Source organism: Nyctibius grandis, chromosome 4, assembly GCF_013368605.1.
Source record: "Nyctibius grandis isolate bNycGra1 chromosome 4, bNycGra1.pri, whole genome shotgun sequence".
Lineage (NCBI taxonomy): Eukaryota > Metazoa > Chordata > Aves > Nyctibiiformes > Nyctibiidae > Nyctibius > Nyctibius grandis.
The window spans coordinates 33280835-33293738 of record NC_090661.1 but is presented as its reverse complement, the minus strand read 5'-3'; the positions used below and the strand labels follow the sequence as shown (position 1 = coordinate 33293738).

General features: G+C 46.8%; 1 protein-coding gene across 5 annotated transcripts in view; it reads left to right on the top strand.

Annotated features, from left to right (window-relative positions):
• The window catches only part of SMOC1 (SPARC related modular calcium binding 1), a 144565-nt gene extending 131975 nt beyond the window's left edge, over positions 1-12590 (top strand). For 2 of the 5 annotated variants that reach the window (XM_068399282.1, XM_068399280.1), the window contains exons 12-13: positions 7063-7113; positions 9089-12590. In XM_068399282.1, coding sequence (XP_068255383.1) covers positions 7063-7113; positions 9089-9105 — 68 coding nt within the window. In that variant the 3' untranslated portion in view covers positions 9106-12590. The remainder of the gene's footprint in view (positions 1-7062; positions 7114-9088) is intronic. The other 3 variants (XM_068399281.1, XM_068399284.1, XM_068399283.1) reach the window with 3 other exon arrangements.
• Positions 12591-12904: the final 314 nt, after the last annotated feature.

Here is a 12904-nt window from a genome sequence, read left to right as displayed (position 1 = left end):
TTTTCCTTTCTATTTAGTGCCTGAGCAACTAACCCACCCTCCTTCCTTTTCTTCCTCTTTCATCTTCACCTCATCTTCTGTTGGGACCTGGACCAAACTGATATTTTTAGAAATGTTATGAATTGAAACTGCTTGACCCAAATTCAATAATTATCAGTCATTCTTGACTGTGGGTAGACTTGCTTGGCAGGAGAAGGCAAATGGAGATTCCAGGGGACTAATTTCCTGTGCAGGTGTTTTGGCTGTGCGGACAGCTCTTGTTATAACCGTTGTGCCAGTTGGGAAGGGTGGGTAGCTTTCTTTCACCAGGCTTAACCTTTCCTTAGTTCTTTCCTCAGGATTAGCATGAGTGGGAAGGGAGTCGGTGCATTTAGGTGTTGGGAAGTTGCCTTTTCTAGATGATTTGCAAACATCTTAGTTATCATAATAAGCCTGTTGCATTACTTGTCAGCTGTGAGAAGCATTCAGCTTCCCTAGCTCAGTGGAAGTTTTTTTCTTAGTCATCAGTACCTTACTGAGGAATGACATACCAAAATAGCAACCCTGTTCCTTAATTTTATTACCTTCCCAATAAGATGAATATGCCAAATGAGTTTTATTGCTATTTGGCCTGGAATAAGACTCTCTGGAATCTGCTGCCCTAGCCAACTGACTGTTCAAAATTCAGTTTGTGGAAGGGGAAAAAAGAAAAAGGAGAGAAGGAAGAAAATGTGAATCTTTGAACCTGTGTGAAGGGAGAGAAAGCAGCGAGACATTGTTGTGAGTGCCTGATGGCCCAACTATTTGCTGAGAACACAGCCGTGACCTTTCATGGTTTCTTCCGTTGTATGAGGACAGGATTGTGTGCAAAAAGGGGCTCTGACCTTGTTTTATTATACAGCTCCACATACCTACTAAAGGCCTGATAGGCCTTGAGGATCAAAGATAAATGGCTAAGTTATGTGGAAGGAGGACCGAGGGTGGCTAAAGGATGGTGCGGGCTAAAAAGCAGTAGAGAGGGCAGTGCAGGGAGCAGGTACTAACATGTAGGAAAGAACTGAGGAAGAGTACTCTAGAGGTATAGTAAGCAAGTTTGTGCTGGATCTTTTTTAAGAAGTCATGAATTTGTGAGGTGGTAGATGACATATTTGCCCTGCTTTCTATTCACAAGAACTTAGATAAATTAAGAAAAAAACAGTAGCTTACCCCTTCTCCAACTTTCCCTTATCCTGATCTGTTTCTTTCTCTGCACCATGGCCTCCAAACATCTGCTGGGTCTGAGGTCACTGTGGGTCCAGGCCAAGAGGTAGCTGGGAATCTTTTTGATGACGTACTTTCAGTTGTAAACTGCCAGTCAGATGAAACCAAAACTTGTCATGGAAATGTTTCTGTTTCAACAAAAGCTTTGTTGGAAAGGTTTTTCTAGTCTGGATTGGTTGAGGAAGGGTTGGAGGAAGGCAAGGAAAGTCGTCATTTCCCCTTGATATACTTCATTACAAATGAACTTGCCACAGATGTTCCAAATCGTGGTTAGGTATCCAGCAGCATAAGGACTAAAATGAAGTGGGTCATCATTCCAGGTGAGTGTGCGTCCTGCTAGGCAAACTGAACACTTGTAATGATTTTGAAAATAAAACTTAATACAAATTTTGTAGGGTTTCAGATGCAGAGGAAAACTAATGTAAGGCTTCTGCATTTTTGTCAGTGTTTTGGTTTTGTTTTTTTTTTTTTGTGGCCAGTTTCATCCAAACATGGAAATAGTGTTGCTTGAAGGACACACAGGGCATAGATAAATCAGCACTGTTATATGCCTCTTGAGCACTAGATAGTGTAAATAAATATGATTTATGTGGGAGGATTCAGCTGGGATATTCATAAGGACAAACCTGAATCTGAGTTCTTTCCAGCTTAGGATCAAATCTGAGATGCGTAGTTCTGTCTGTCTTCCCCTCCTCAGCAGGTTCTTGATGCCTGTGGTAACCTACTATGTGGGTGCTGCCAGCCAGTGGTTCTTCAGTGAGGAAAACAGCTATCCAGTCTGCCAGCAACCCTTCTGCTTTTCCATCCTTATGATGACTCAGAAAGTTGCTGGAAAGCCTGCTAGGTCTGGTGGCCACTTTGCACAGCTCTTGCCCCTCTGCTTAACCCAGATGTGTTTCTATCAGGGGCGACTCAGATGGAAAAATGCCATGCCATTTCTGGGTCTCAGAATGGAGTAGCCACAAAGAGCCAGCCTTTGAGGGCTTGCAGAAGCCTGCAAATGGTTTCTTAAACTGGGGCAGAACAGGCAGAGAGGGCTTTTAGCTCAGAGTACGGCAGAAACAGTCTTTGCCATCATTTGATCTAGGATTGTCTGTTTGAGGAATTGTGGAAGGAAAACAGACTGATTTACAGCCTGTTAAAAGTTAGCATTCATCAGTGCAGTCTGCACAGCCTGAGTTAAGGGGGGAACCATCTGTGATCAACGAACAAATTTAGCTCTGTGCATTAGTCAAAAGGTAGGGTCCTTGAGAGGAGATAGACATGCACAGTAAAGTTTTGCTGGAAAGTTACTGGACCCAAGATTAATTGGAGTCTGGTGATCTCAGAGAGGAGGACTGTAGATCTGAGCAAGTCTTACACAAGTTGTGCTGGCTGCAAAATGCTGGAGTTGAGTTTTACCTCTATATTCTTCCAAATTCAGAAGACAAAGTCAGCATTTTGTGTATACCCAAAGAGGAGCTAAGGGATTAAGCAACGAAATGTCCCTCTGCCAGCTGATGGGAAGTTTCCTTCTGCCAGTTCAGATCCCATGATCGCTTTGCTATCCAAGAGCTTGTCAGATGGTAGGTGTTGGGTGTGCTTCACAGGCCATGAAGACTTCTGGGGTGGAACCCAGCCACTGTCTGTGCCAATAGCCAGCTACCAAGAGCACAGTCCAGAAACAGGACCAAAATGTCTTAATTAAAAAGGGGGGTGAGGGGAGGATGTGTGTGTAATTAAATGGTCTGTCACTTTCTACGGGAGCTGAGCAAATACTATAGAAAGAAGGAAAAATAATCATAGAATCATAGAATAGTTTGGGTTGGAAGGGACCTTTAAAGCTCATCTAGTCCATCCCCCTGCAATGAGCAGGGACATCTTCAACTAGATCAGGTTGCTCAGAGCCCTGTCCAGCCTGACCTTGAATGTTTCCAGGGATGGGGCATCTACCACCTCTTTGGGCAACCTGTTCCAGTGTTTCACCACCCTCATTGTAAAAAATTTCTTCCTTATATCTATTCTGAATCTACCCTCTGCTAGTTTAAAACCATTACCCCTTGTCCTGTCACAACAGGCCTTACTAAAAAGTCTGTCCCCATCTTTCTTATAAGCCCCCTTTAGGTATTGAAAGGCCACAACAGGGTCTCCCCAGAGCCTTTTCATCTCCAGGCTAAACAACCCCAACTCTCTCAGCCTGTCCTTATAGCAGCGGTGTTCCATCCCTCTGATAATTTCTGTGGCCCTCCTCTGGACCTGCTCCAACAGGTCCATGTCTTTCCTGTGCTGAGGACTCCAGAGCTGGATGCAGTACTTGAGGTGGGGTCTCACAAGAGCAGAGTAGAGGGTCAGAATCACCTCCCTGAACATGCTGGCCACGCTTCTCTCTTTTGATGCAGCCCAGGATGTGGTTGGCCTTCTGGGCTGCAAGCGCACATTGCCGGCTCACGTTGAGCTTCTTATCAACCATCGCCCCCAAGTCCTTCTCCTCAGGGCTGCTCTCAATCCGTTCTCCACCCAACCTGTACTTGTGCTTGGGATTGCCCCAACCCACGTACAGGACCTTGCAGTTGTCCTTGTTGAACTTCATGCGGTTTGCATGGGCCCACCTCTCAAGCTTGTCAAAGCCCCTCTGGATGGCGTCCCTTCCCTCAAGCATGTCAACCGCACCACACAGCTTGGTGTCATTGGCAAACTTGCTGAGGGCGCGCTGAATCCCACTGTCCATGTCGCCGACAAAGATGTTAAACAGTGCCAGTCCCAATACCGACCCCTGAGGAATGCCATTTGTCACTGCAGCCATTGACTGCAACTCTTTGAGTGTGACCATCCAGCCAATTCCTTATCCACTGAGTGGTCCATCCATCAAGTCCTCGTCTCTCCAATTTAGGGACAAGGATGTCATGTGGGACAGCATCAAAGGCTTTGCACAAGTCCAGGTAGATGACATCAGTCACTCTTATCCACCAACGCTGTAACCCCATTGTAGAAGGCCACCAAATTTGTCAGGCATGGTTTGCCCTTAATGAAGCCATGTTGTCTGTTACCAACATCCTCCTTATTTTCCATGTGCCTTAGCATAGTTTCCAGGAGGATCTGCTCTGTGATCTTACTAGGCACAAAGGTGAGACTGACTGGTCTATAGTTCCCCGTGTCTTCCTTTTTTCCTTTCTTGAAAATGGGAGTTATGTTTTCCCTTTTCCAGTCAGTGGGGACTTCACCAGACTGCCACGACTTCTCAAAAATGATGGATTAGCAACTTCATCCGCCAGTTCCCTCAGGAACCACAGATGCACCTCATCAGGTCCCATGGACTTGTGCCCCTTACGGTTCCTTAGATGGTCTCGAACCTGATCTTCTACAGCGGGCAGTTCTTTATTCACCCAGTCCCTGCCTTTGCCTTCTGTGGCTTGGGCAGTGTGGCACTTGCTGGTGAAGACTGAGGCAAAAACCCCACTGAATACCTCAGTCTTCTCCATGTCCTTGGTAACCAGGTCTCCTGTTTCCTTCCAGAGAGGGCAGATCCACAGAAGTGACTGATTCTCTGTGTGCTTGGGAGGCTTCTGGGAATGAGGGTGTCCTATATCACTGCCTCTGGATTGATGATGGTAGAAAGCTGACAACAATCTGAGAGACTATGAGAAAGCTGTAACCAGATAATGACTGAGTTAATAAAAGGAGATTCAGAGTACATCTAATTACAATTAGATTAGAATGTAAACAAGCTCCACTGGTCCAGTGCCTGATTTTTTTTGCCTTGTTCAGATATCCCCCTTTGGAGCTCAGTAGAGGTGCTGTAGTTTGTTGCTTTTAATCTTCAGGAAAGTTACTGGTGGTTGGTATGAATCAGGATATCAGTATTGTGTTGAGGACACAAGATGGGGCTCGTGGTAGCATGTTCCCACTCATCAAAGGTGAGAGCTTTGCTCACTAAGTCCAAGGAATCATTTCTACCTATAAAAAGCTGCCAGAGTTTCCTTGGGGCTTTTCCTTTTGAAAGGCACCTGGCCTAATCTAGTGTGGCTAGAATTGTTACCCCAAATAGCGTACTTGTGAGGCTGAGCAAATACTCTGCATTCTGGAACACTGTGGATGATAAGATGTTACCCTATAGTACCCAAGGGCTTCCCAGGTGTGTGTAACCCGCTGTCACTATCTGCCACATTCCTTCCTCTCTTTCATGTCAACTTCGTGCTCGGTGCAGTGTTGTTTTGGCGGGGTTTCGTCTTCTGTAGGTATCTGCGGCTGGCCTGTGCTTCTGCTGAAGACGGCCGGCGGAAGGCGATACTCTGCCTCTGGGAGTGAGAGGTGGTGAGCTTCAGGGTCGTTTCCCAGCCGGATGTGCAGGGCCGGTCCCAGGGAAGCACGGAGGCTGGCGAGGTGTGCCCTGCCCAGCCTGGCGCACCCCGGCTCGCCTGGAGCTCCCGCCGTGCTCTCGGCCGCGCACCGTTCTCTCGGCTGCGCGGGGAGCACAGCGTGGGCTTCAGATGCCGTCTGGCTTCCCCAGGCAGCCGGGGCCGGGCTGTGCGCGGCCCAGCAGCGCCCTCCGGGGCCCGGCCCCGGGAGCCGCCCGGCCTCCGCGGCTCGTAAAGGCTCTGGGTTTTTATTTAGACTCCTAATCAGCTCTGGGGGAATCTGCCTCTTGGCAACGGAGCTCTGCTTTTTATACACGGGCGCAGAAATGAGTGAACAACAACGATGCCTCTGATCTCGCCAGGGCAGATGGCCGATACGACGCCGGCATTCAGGGGCCTTGAAGTAACTTACCGTGTTTATACAGTTTCTCTTAATAACAATCTCTAAAGCCAATGGGTTGTGCTTTGCAACCCATTTCCAACTTGGCCACCGCCACCTTTCCTTCCCCCTCTCCTTCCCAGTGGTTCCGCTTCTGCCCTGCAGCCCAGGCTCCCGTTCCCCCGGGCTTCCCCAGTCTCAGCCCAGCTCTCGGAGCTTCTGCTCATCTTGCTCTTGCACAGAGCTAAGTTTGCTTTAGCTGCAAGTGTGCAAAGTACTTCATGTGCAAAGCAAGCTGTGCCATCCAGTCAGATGCACGCACAAATCAAAGATAAGTCTTCAGCTGGGCCGTAGTGGAGGATGGCAAGAGGCTTACTGCTTTTGGCTGGGAGCAGGAGTTCCCGTTTCCAGCTAACCCCTCATCTGAAATCAGACCAAGCAGGTAGCAGGAAAAGTAACATGCTTTCGAGAGCTCCTGTAATCCCTGAGCTGTCTGTACCCAGCGCATGGTAGGAACAAATAGGTTTGTTGTGGAGGTGGGAGCCCTTGTCATGAGCTCCATCTAGTGTAGGGTGCGTGTGCGTGTATCTTACGATGCAGGCACAGCTCTGCTGTCTGTCCCTGCCCTTCTGCCAGGTATGAGTTCAGGCAGCTGTTTGATTGTTTGGTCCAACCTAAAGATTTAGTAAACTTGGGCTATCTGTATTGCCTACATCTTCACTTTTCTGGCTGCCCCCAGTCTACATGACATTATTTTGCTTGCTGTTAGCAGAAACTGTTTTGGGAAACTTCATGGCACCACTTACATCCTTCCTTTCTTCTTCTTTCTTCTTCCATGGTTTAGTTTAACCTTGTAATTGTTGCTTCTTACCCACACCATGGGGTGTGGATTTCATAACGTTCAGATACTACAACACCAAGAATTTAAAATCTCTCATCTCAAGCATATTAGTTTGACTCTGCATGTGGATCTTAGAGTGCTGGCAGGACTTGCTGTGTGCACACTCAGAGGAGCTCCTTTGAACCTGCCCTCTGGCAGCAGGCAGTGGGGAGGCTCCTTTGTCATGCCACAGCATTTATTGCCTTTAACATGGTTCTTGGATTTTACAGGTAGCCTGAGCAGTTTCCCCAATGGAAAAAGACAAGGCCTTAACCCTTTCAGTGAGTATCTTGTCAAAATGTTTCCTTTATTTTTCTGTGATAACCATGTGTCCCAAAATTCATTCTCCCCTGCTCTCCTGTATTCACAAATACCAATATAGAAACAGCTGGAAACCAAAGTGTTCATGAGAGGTGTGAATATAATAGCATGCAGCGCCACTGCATCATCTCAAAGTCCAGCACTGTGTCTTTGGCTGGGGCAGACAGTACATTGCTAAGGAATTAGGATAGGATACGGCAGCTATGGGAAGAACACTCCTCTACCCTATTCTCCCTGCTTCTAGCAAGTAATGATATAAGTGATTTGTTGCATTTACATTACATTACTATGTGGATGGATTCCCATGAAGATTCTTCTCTGTCCAGTGAAGGTCTGCTCTCTGTATTTTGTGGCAGTGAATTGCACCCTTTCATCAGGCACGAAGAACAACTTCTATATGTTTTGCTTTCAGACCTGCTGCCTCATGGTTTCACTTGGGTGCTTCTCATTTTGGATTGTGAGAAACAGTGAGCAGTTCTCCCCTGCCTATCTTTCTCCTGCACTTGTTGTTCTATAGCCCTCCAACATATGTCTGGTTAGACTCCTTTCCATGTTGAAAAGACCTAGGCTATGTATTTGCTTAATGACAAAAGTCTTCCCCTATCTCTTGCTACCCTCCTTACCTTTCTGGGTGCCTTATCTGGTCCTGATGAGATGGGCTGAACAGAGAACTTAAGATAAAGATCAGCTAAGCCTTATACATTGATGTAGTGATGTTTCCTGGTGTGTCCTCAGTTCTGAGCATGTATTTGATTTTTGTCTGCTGCTGAAAGCTGAGCAGAGGCATTCAAAAATTGTGTACTGTGGCTTCAACCTCTTTCCTAGTCACTCAGAGTGACATCCCAATGCATGCACTGCATTGCATGTGTAGACGTTGAAGTCAATCCACTGTTTTTGAGAGGTAGTCATTGAGCACTGTGAGGGCCTTTTGCAGAGCTGTGCAGTCAGTTTCAAGTTTGACTATCCAGAATAATCTTGCGTTTTACAATATTCACACCCCACGGCAGGGCATGTTGATGAGCACCGATCCCAGTGAGGCCTGTCTGGTAACCTTTCTCCTTTCTGAAAACCAAATCCATACTTCTGCCTTCTCTTCACTGTGTTTCACCTGTAATTAATCCACAGAGCTCTCGCTCTGATCCCTAAGAACTTTGATTCTTTAAGAATCTTTGATGAGAGGCTTAACAAAAGCTTTCTGAAGAAACGAGCATGGGGTTGTGTGCATCTATCTGAAATGCCAAGGAGCACCCTTGCACCATCCACTGGGACACCAATAGCTCAGCAGGTCCTGGGACCCCCAGCTCCAAGTACGCTGTATCCCTGCTGCAGCTTCAGTAGCTTGGTAGGCTTCAGAGTGCCTGGTGTAGGCAGGTTGCTAAGAACCATTGAGCAGGGAGACAGCTGCACTGTGCTGTTGCAGAGGTGGGGAGAGGTGGCTTGCCCTCGCCCTGCATGCCTGCTTCCTTCGAGGCCTGCTTGCCTGCTAGGGGAGCAGGCAGCTGGCTGCTGCTCACGGGGGAGATGGTGGCAGGGCAGCCTGGCAGCAGCGGGCTTCTGCATCAGCCGTGGCAGGCAGAAGAGCAGGGGGAGAGATGTCAGACCAGTTGTTTGCCCAAACTGCATGCACATTTCCAAGGAGGCGGAGGGAGAGGAAAGTGGTGGTTTATGTTTAAAAATACGTCAGTCCCTAGGGCTCTGTGTGACTCATTCAAACGCTTTTTTTTCAGCAAGGCTGTCTCATTAGCCCCTGGTTGTTTTCAGCCTCACAGGTTACTCTGGGATCTCAGCCTTCCAGGGCCATGGCTGCAGCAGAGGCTGTACTGTGTCTTTGTCAGTCAGGTGCCCTTTTGGTTTTAATTTGCCTTTTCTCCTAACTTTCCCTGCTTCTGTTTTGCTTTTTGTTTTTTTTCCTCCTTGCCCACCTGCCCCTTTCAGTAGGTCGCCTGGTGTAGCAGCAGAAGACAGGAAGGGAAGGCAGGAACCGACCCAAAGGAAAGAAAGATTCAGCGACAGACGGACAGACACCTTGCTGCTTGTGAGCAAGCATGCAGCATCAGCAACACCCAACGTAGCAGAAGTGGCACCCAGAACATTTGCACTTTTTAATAATTGTTTTGGGTTTTTTTTAATTGCTTTTCAATGCCATTATCTAATACTTTAGAGAGTGGGGGGAAGCAGGATCATGACTTTTTAAAATTGGAACAGCTACTGATGACGTAAAATTGAGTTCACTGGGACTCAAAGAAAGAGAATTTTATATACTGTATATAAATATATGTGTAAATTGTACAGTTGTCTTGTACAGGGGTTGGAGTCACTGTTCTGTTCCTCCCTTTGCTTTTGAAGGCTGTTAGGGTTAGAAGGACACTTTGTGCATGGGGATGTTAAGGTTTGCAACTGAATTATGGTTTGGTGGCAGAAATTAATGCATTACTGTAATCCATTAAATGCAAAGGAGCAAGTATATCAGCATGACTTGTGCTTGCAGATGTGCACACAGTGCCCCAGACACCAAATGCTTCTTGGGAGCTGCTGAACCCCCTTCTTTTCTTACTCTAAAGCCATGTGCAACTCATGGGCAAGTAGGCTTCTGAGAGAGCACAGGTTTTACCTAAGTATTGGTGCACTGCAAAGCTGCTAAAAGTCGGGATAGGAAAGGGTTGTATTAAGGACATACAAAAGTAGTTTCCGCTCCTGTTGCAAGTTGGGCAGAAATGAATTGCAAATGCATTACTGTTCAGGCTCAGAAGACATGCTTAGCAAAGATGTGCCATGCCTCGGGAATCTAACGCTGTAGGAAGGTTGTGGGAGCCGTAGGCCTAGTAGAGTCAGCAGAGTGAAGTCTTGCATCTTCCTCTCTGACAAAGTGTTTATCTGTGTGTTGTACAGCAATAAAAATATTGAGAAGCCTGCTAAAAGCAGTGTCAGCCTGCCTGTTGCTTTGCTGAAGAGCAAAGAGCGTATTTGTCAGTGCAGAAAGACACAATCATGCTGCTGGTCCCCAAGAGTCTGGTTTATTTATGTTTCAGCATTACAGCTTGGGCCATGCTCACTGGTGAAGCTCTGTCTGCAAAAACTAGTCTTGTCTTTGGTGGTTGTGAATCTCAAGCTCCTCTCCTGCGCAGTGGTGTGCCAGCCTAGCTTAGAGTATCCTCTTCACCCGATTCGCCATTATCAGTACCTTCCGTGCTGTCACACTCCAGTGGCACATTACAGTAACAGTGAAGGCTTGGATTGAGGAGCTGAGTCTTTTGGAGGCCACAGGGGCTGTTTCAACTACCAGCTGGTTTTTCAGAGTTGTTTCTTACTTAATCTCACATACAATTGTAAAGTCAGTGGTAGGGCAGGGACACCCATACCAGCAATCCTAGGTTTGGGCAGAGTGTGGTGGTACACACAGTGTTTTGCTTTGTGCATTTCCAACCACTAGCAGTACTTGCCCATTCTTAGGAAACGTGCTGACAAGCCTCCCACTTCAGACCTGGTGATCCTTGTGCCACTTGTCCCTGGACCAAGAACCTGTAGTCGGAGATGTTGACATGCCATGCTAATATGAGATCACACCAACAATTGCTTATACTAGCATTGCATAACTGTAGAGACTGGGCTTGTCCCTTGAGGCTTTGTTGCTCTTGTAACAGATGTTGCAACACAGCATCTTCACTCTGTGGCATGTCATCCTGATGACAGCATGAGATAAACACATTGCAGCAGGAGTATACTGATGCAGTTAGCACCTTGTTGACAAAATGAAAAGTTTAAATAAAGAAAACAGACCACAAAATCTTTCTATAAATAACTTTAAGAGTAGTAATAACTCTTCCTCTGGGAAGTAGATTGGAGCTAATTAAAGCATTTGGCAAGGTTGAAAACACCCCTGGTAATCTCTGAAGTATACATCACACCACCATAATATAAATAAGTCATCTCTGTAGCAAGAGCAGATCCTGCTGCTGGATCTTCATGGTTTCTCACATACAATGTATGTGCTTTCTTGGCCTGCAAGCTCCATCTTCTTGATTGCATCTTCTCTTTTTAAATACCCAGGGCACATCATTGTGAAATGATTTGGTTTAGTGTATAGTTAGAAATGTCCCTGTCATTACTCCTATTGTAGGAGTAAAGAATGAATCCAACTGTATAAAAAAGCCCTCTCCTTTTTTAATATGCTAGTTTTAGGAATTAAAAGCTCTGGCTGCTGGGTTAGTGGGGTTTTTTTGTTTTGTTTTGGCGTTTGTTTTTTTTTTATGTATAGTTGCATCCAGCAAAAGCAGCCAATTGGATGCCTATAGGAGTTGTGTCAGCCAGCCACTGGGCAATGCCCCACAAGATTGCGAGGGGAATGCAGAGCTGCTGAAAGTCACTGCATCTTTTCTTCTGGAAAAGTCAGTAAACCAGCCAGTCAATGCTCCTGCCTGTCACATAATCTTTCTGCAGACCTCCTTTTTTCTCATCCTTGTGTCCTTCCCCTCCAAAAGGCCTGCATTCACATGTAGTTTGCAATTAAAATTGTGTCAGTTCTTCAAGGAAGCCAAACAAGGGGTGGCTGTAGATGTTAGCTTTGGTATTAGTGGGAGTTCATGTTGCTATGATGGAGCTGACTTTATGGATGGATTGCGGTCCAAGCATTATATTGCCTCCCCCTTACTTTCACGGGAAAAGTCCAAGTCCCAGCATCCTGGCTTGCAGGATTTGCACAGGCCCCTAAGCAGCTTCTGGCAACACTTGTACATTGACATGCAAGACCCAGCCAGCATGACTGTGTAACGTCTGGACAGGGGTTGGGTTGCTTATTCTGGGTTTGTGTGTTGGAAGATCATGCAGATGGTACTGGTCTTGATTCATACACCCCATTCTATGAGTTGTCCAAACAGTCTGTACTCATCAGAAGAAAGCAGTGCCTCAGTTCCCCTCTTCCCTTGTTGCTTTTACTGCCAGATAACTGGCCAGTCCACCTGGCTGCCAGGCCAAATACGTGCTTACCTGGTGGTGGTAAGCATGTTCTGGTCTGCCTTGCATCAGTAGCATCCTACTGAAGCTGGGGCTTGGAGAGTGTCAGCATTGTGCCTGGAAGCAGACCCTGGGCATGTCTTGCCTCATCCTTCAAGTCCTCCTTGGCCTCTCCAGCTCTGCTTTGAATGACAGCTGAAAACAGATGGGACAGAGAAGAGAACCAGGGCTCCACAGTGCCAAGTCATCTGCGCTTCCTGCCAGAAGCAAAAATCTTTTCCTTTTTTGCTGATCCTCCAAGGATGTAGTGTGTTGGAGGGAACTGCATTATGGTGGGATTCATCTGTGTGAAGGCATCGCTTTCCATGGCCTGAGTTTATATGGAACTTACCCTGCCCCAGCACATTTCTGCCTATGGCATGGTTTGTTAGACTGAAAGGCATCTGTTTGATTTGGTTTTGTAATAAAATAGATAACTTTCACTCCAGTGTCTTGTGGTGGTTTCTTGTTGAATCTTGATTTACAGAACTGCTCTTTTCTACATAGTGTTCTGCTACCTACGCAGTGCCAGAGGAGAGAGAAGGGGACTTTCCTGCTCCCAGAGTCATGTGTCAGTCTTTGGTCGGGATCTGAGGTCCTTGGATGCTTCTCTCCTGTGTATTAGCCTCCAGGTTTAATTGACACATGCCCCAGAGTGCTTCTTTGCGGTTTGATGATAGCTGCCTGAATGTGCCCAGGCTGCTTCAAAATGCTGTGAAGCTTCAGCAGGAGAGTAGAGGTGACCTCTGAAGATTGGACCCC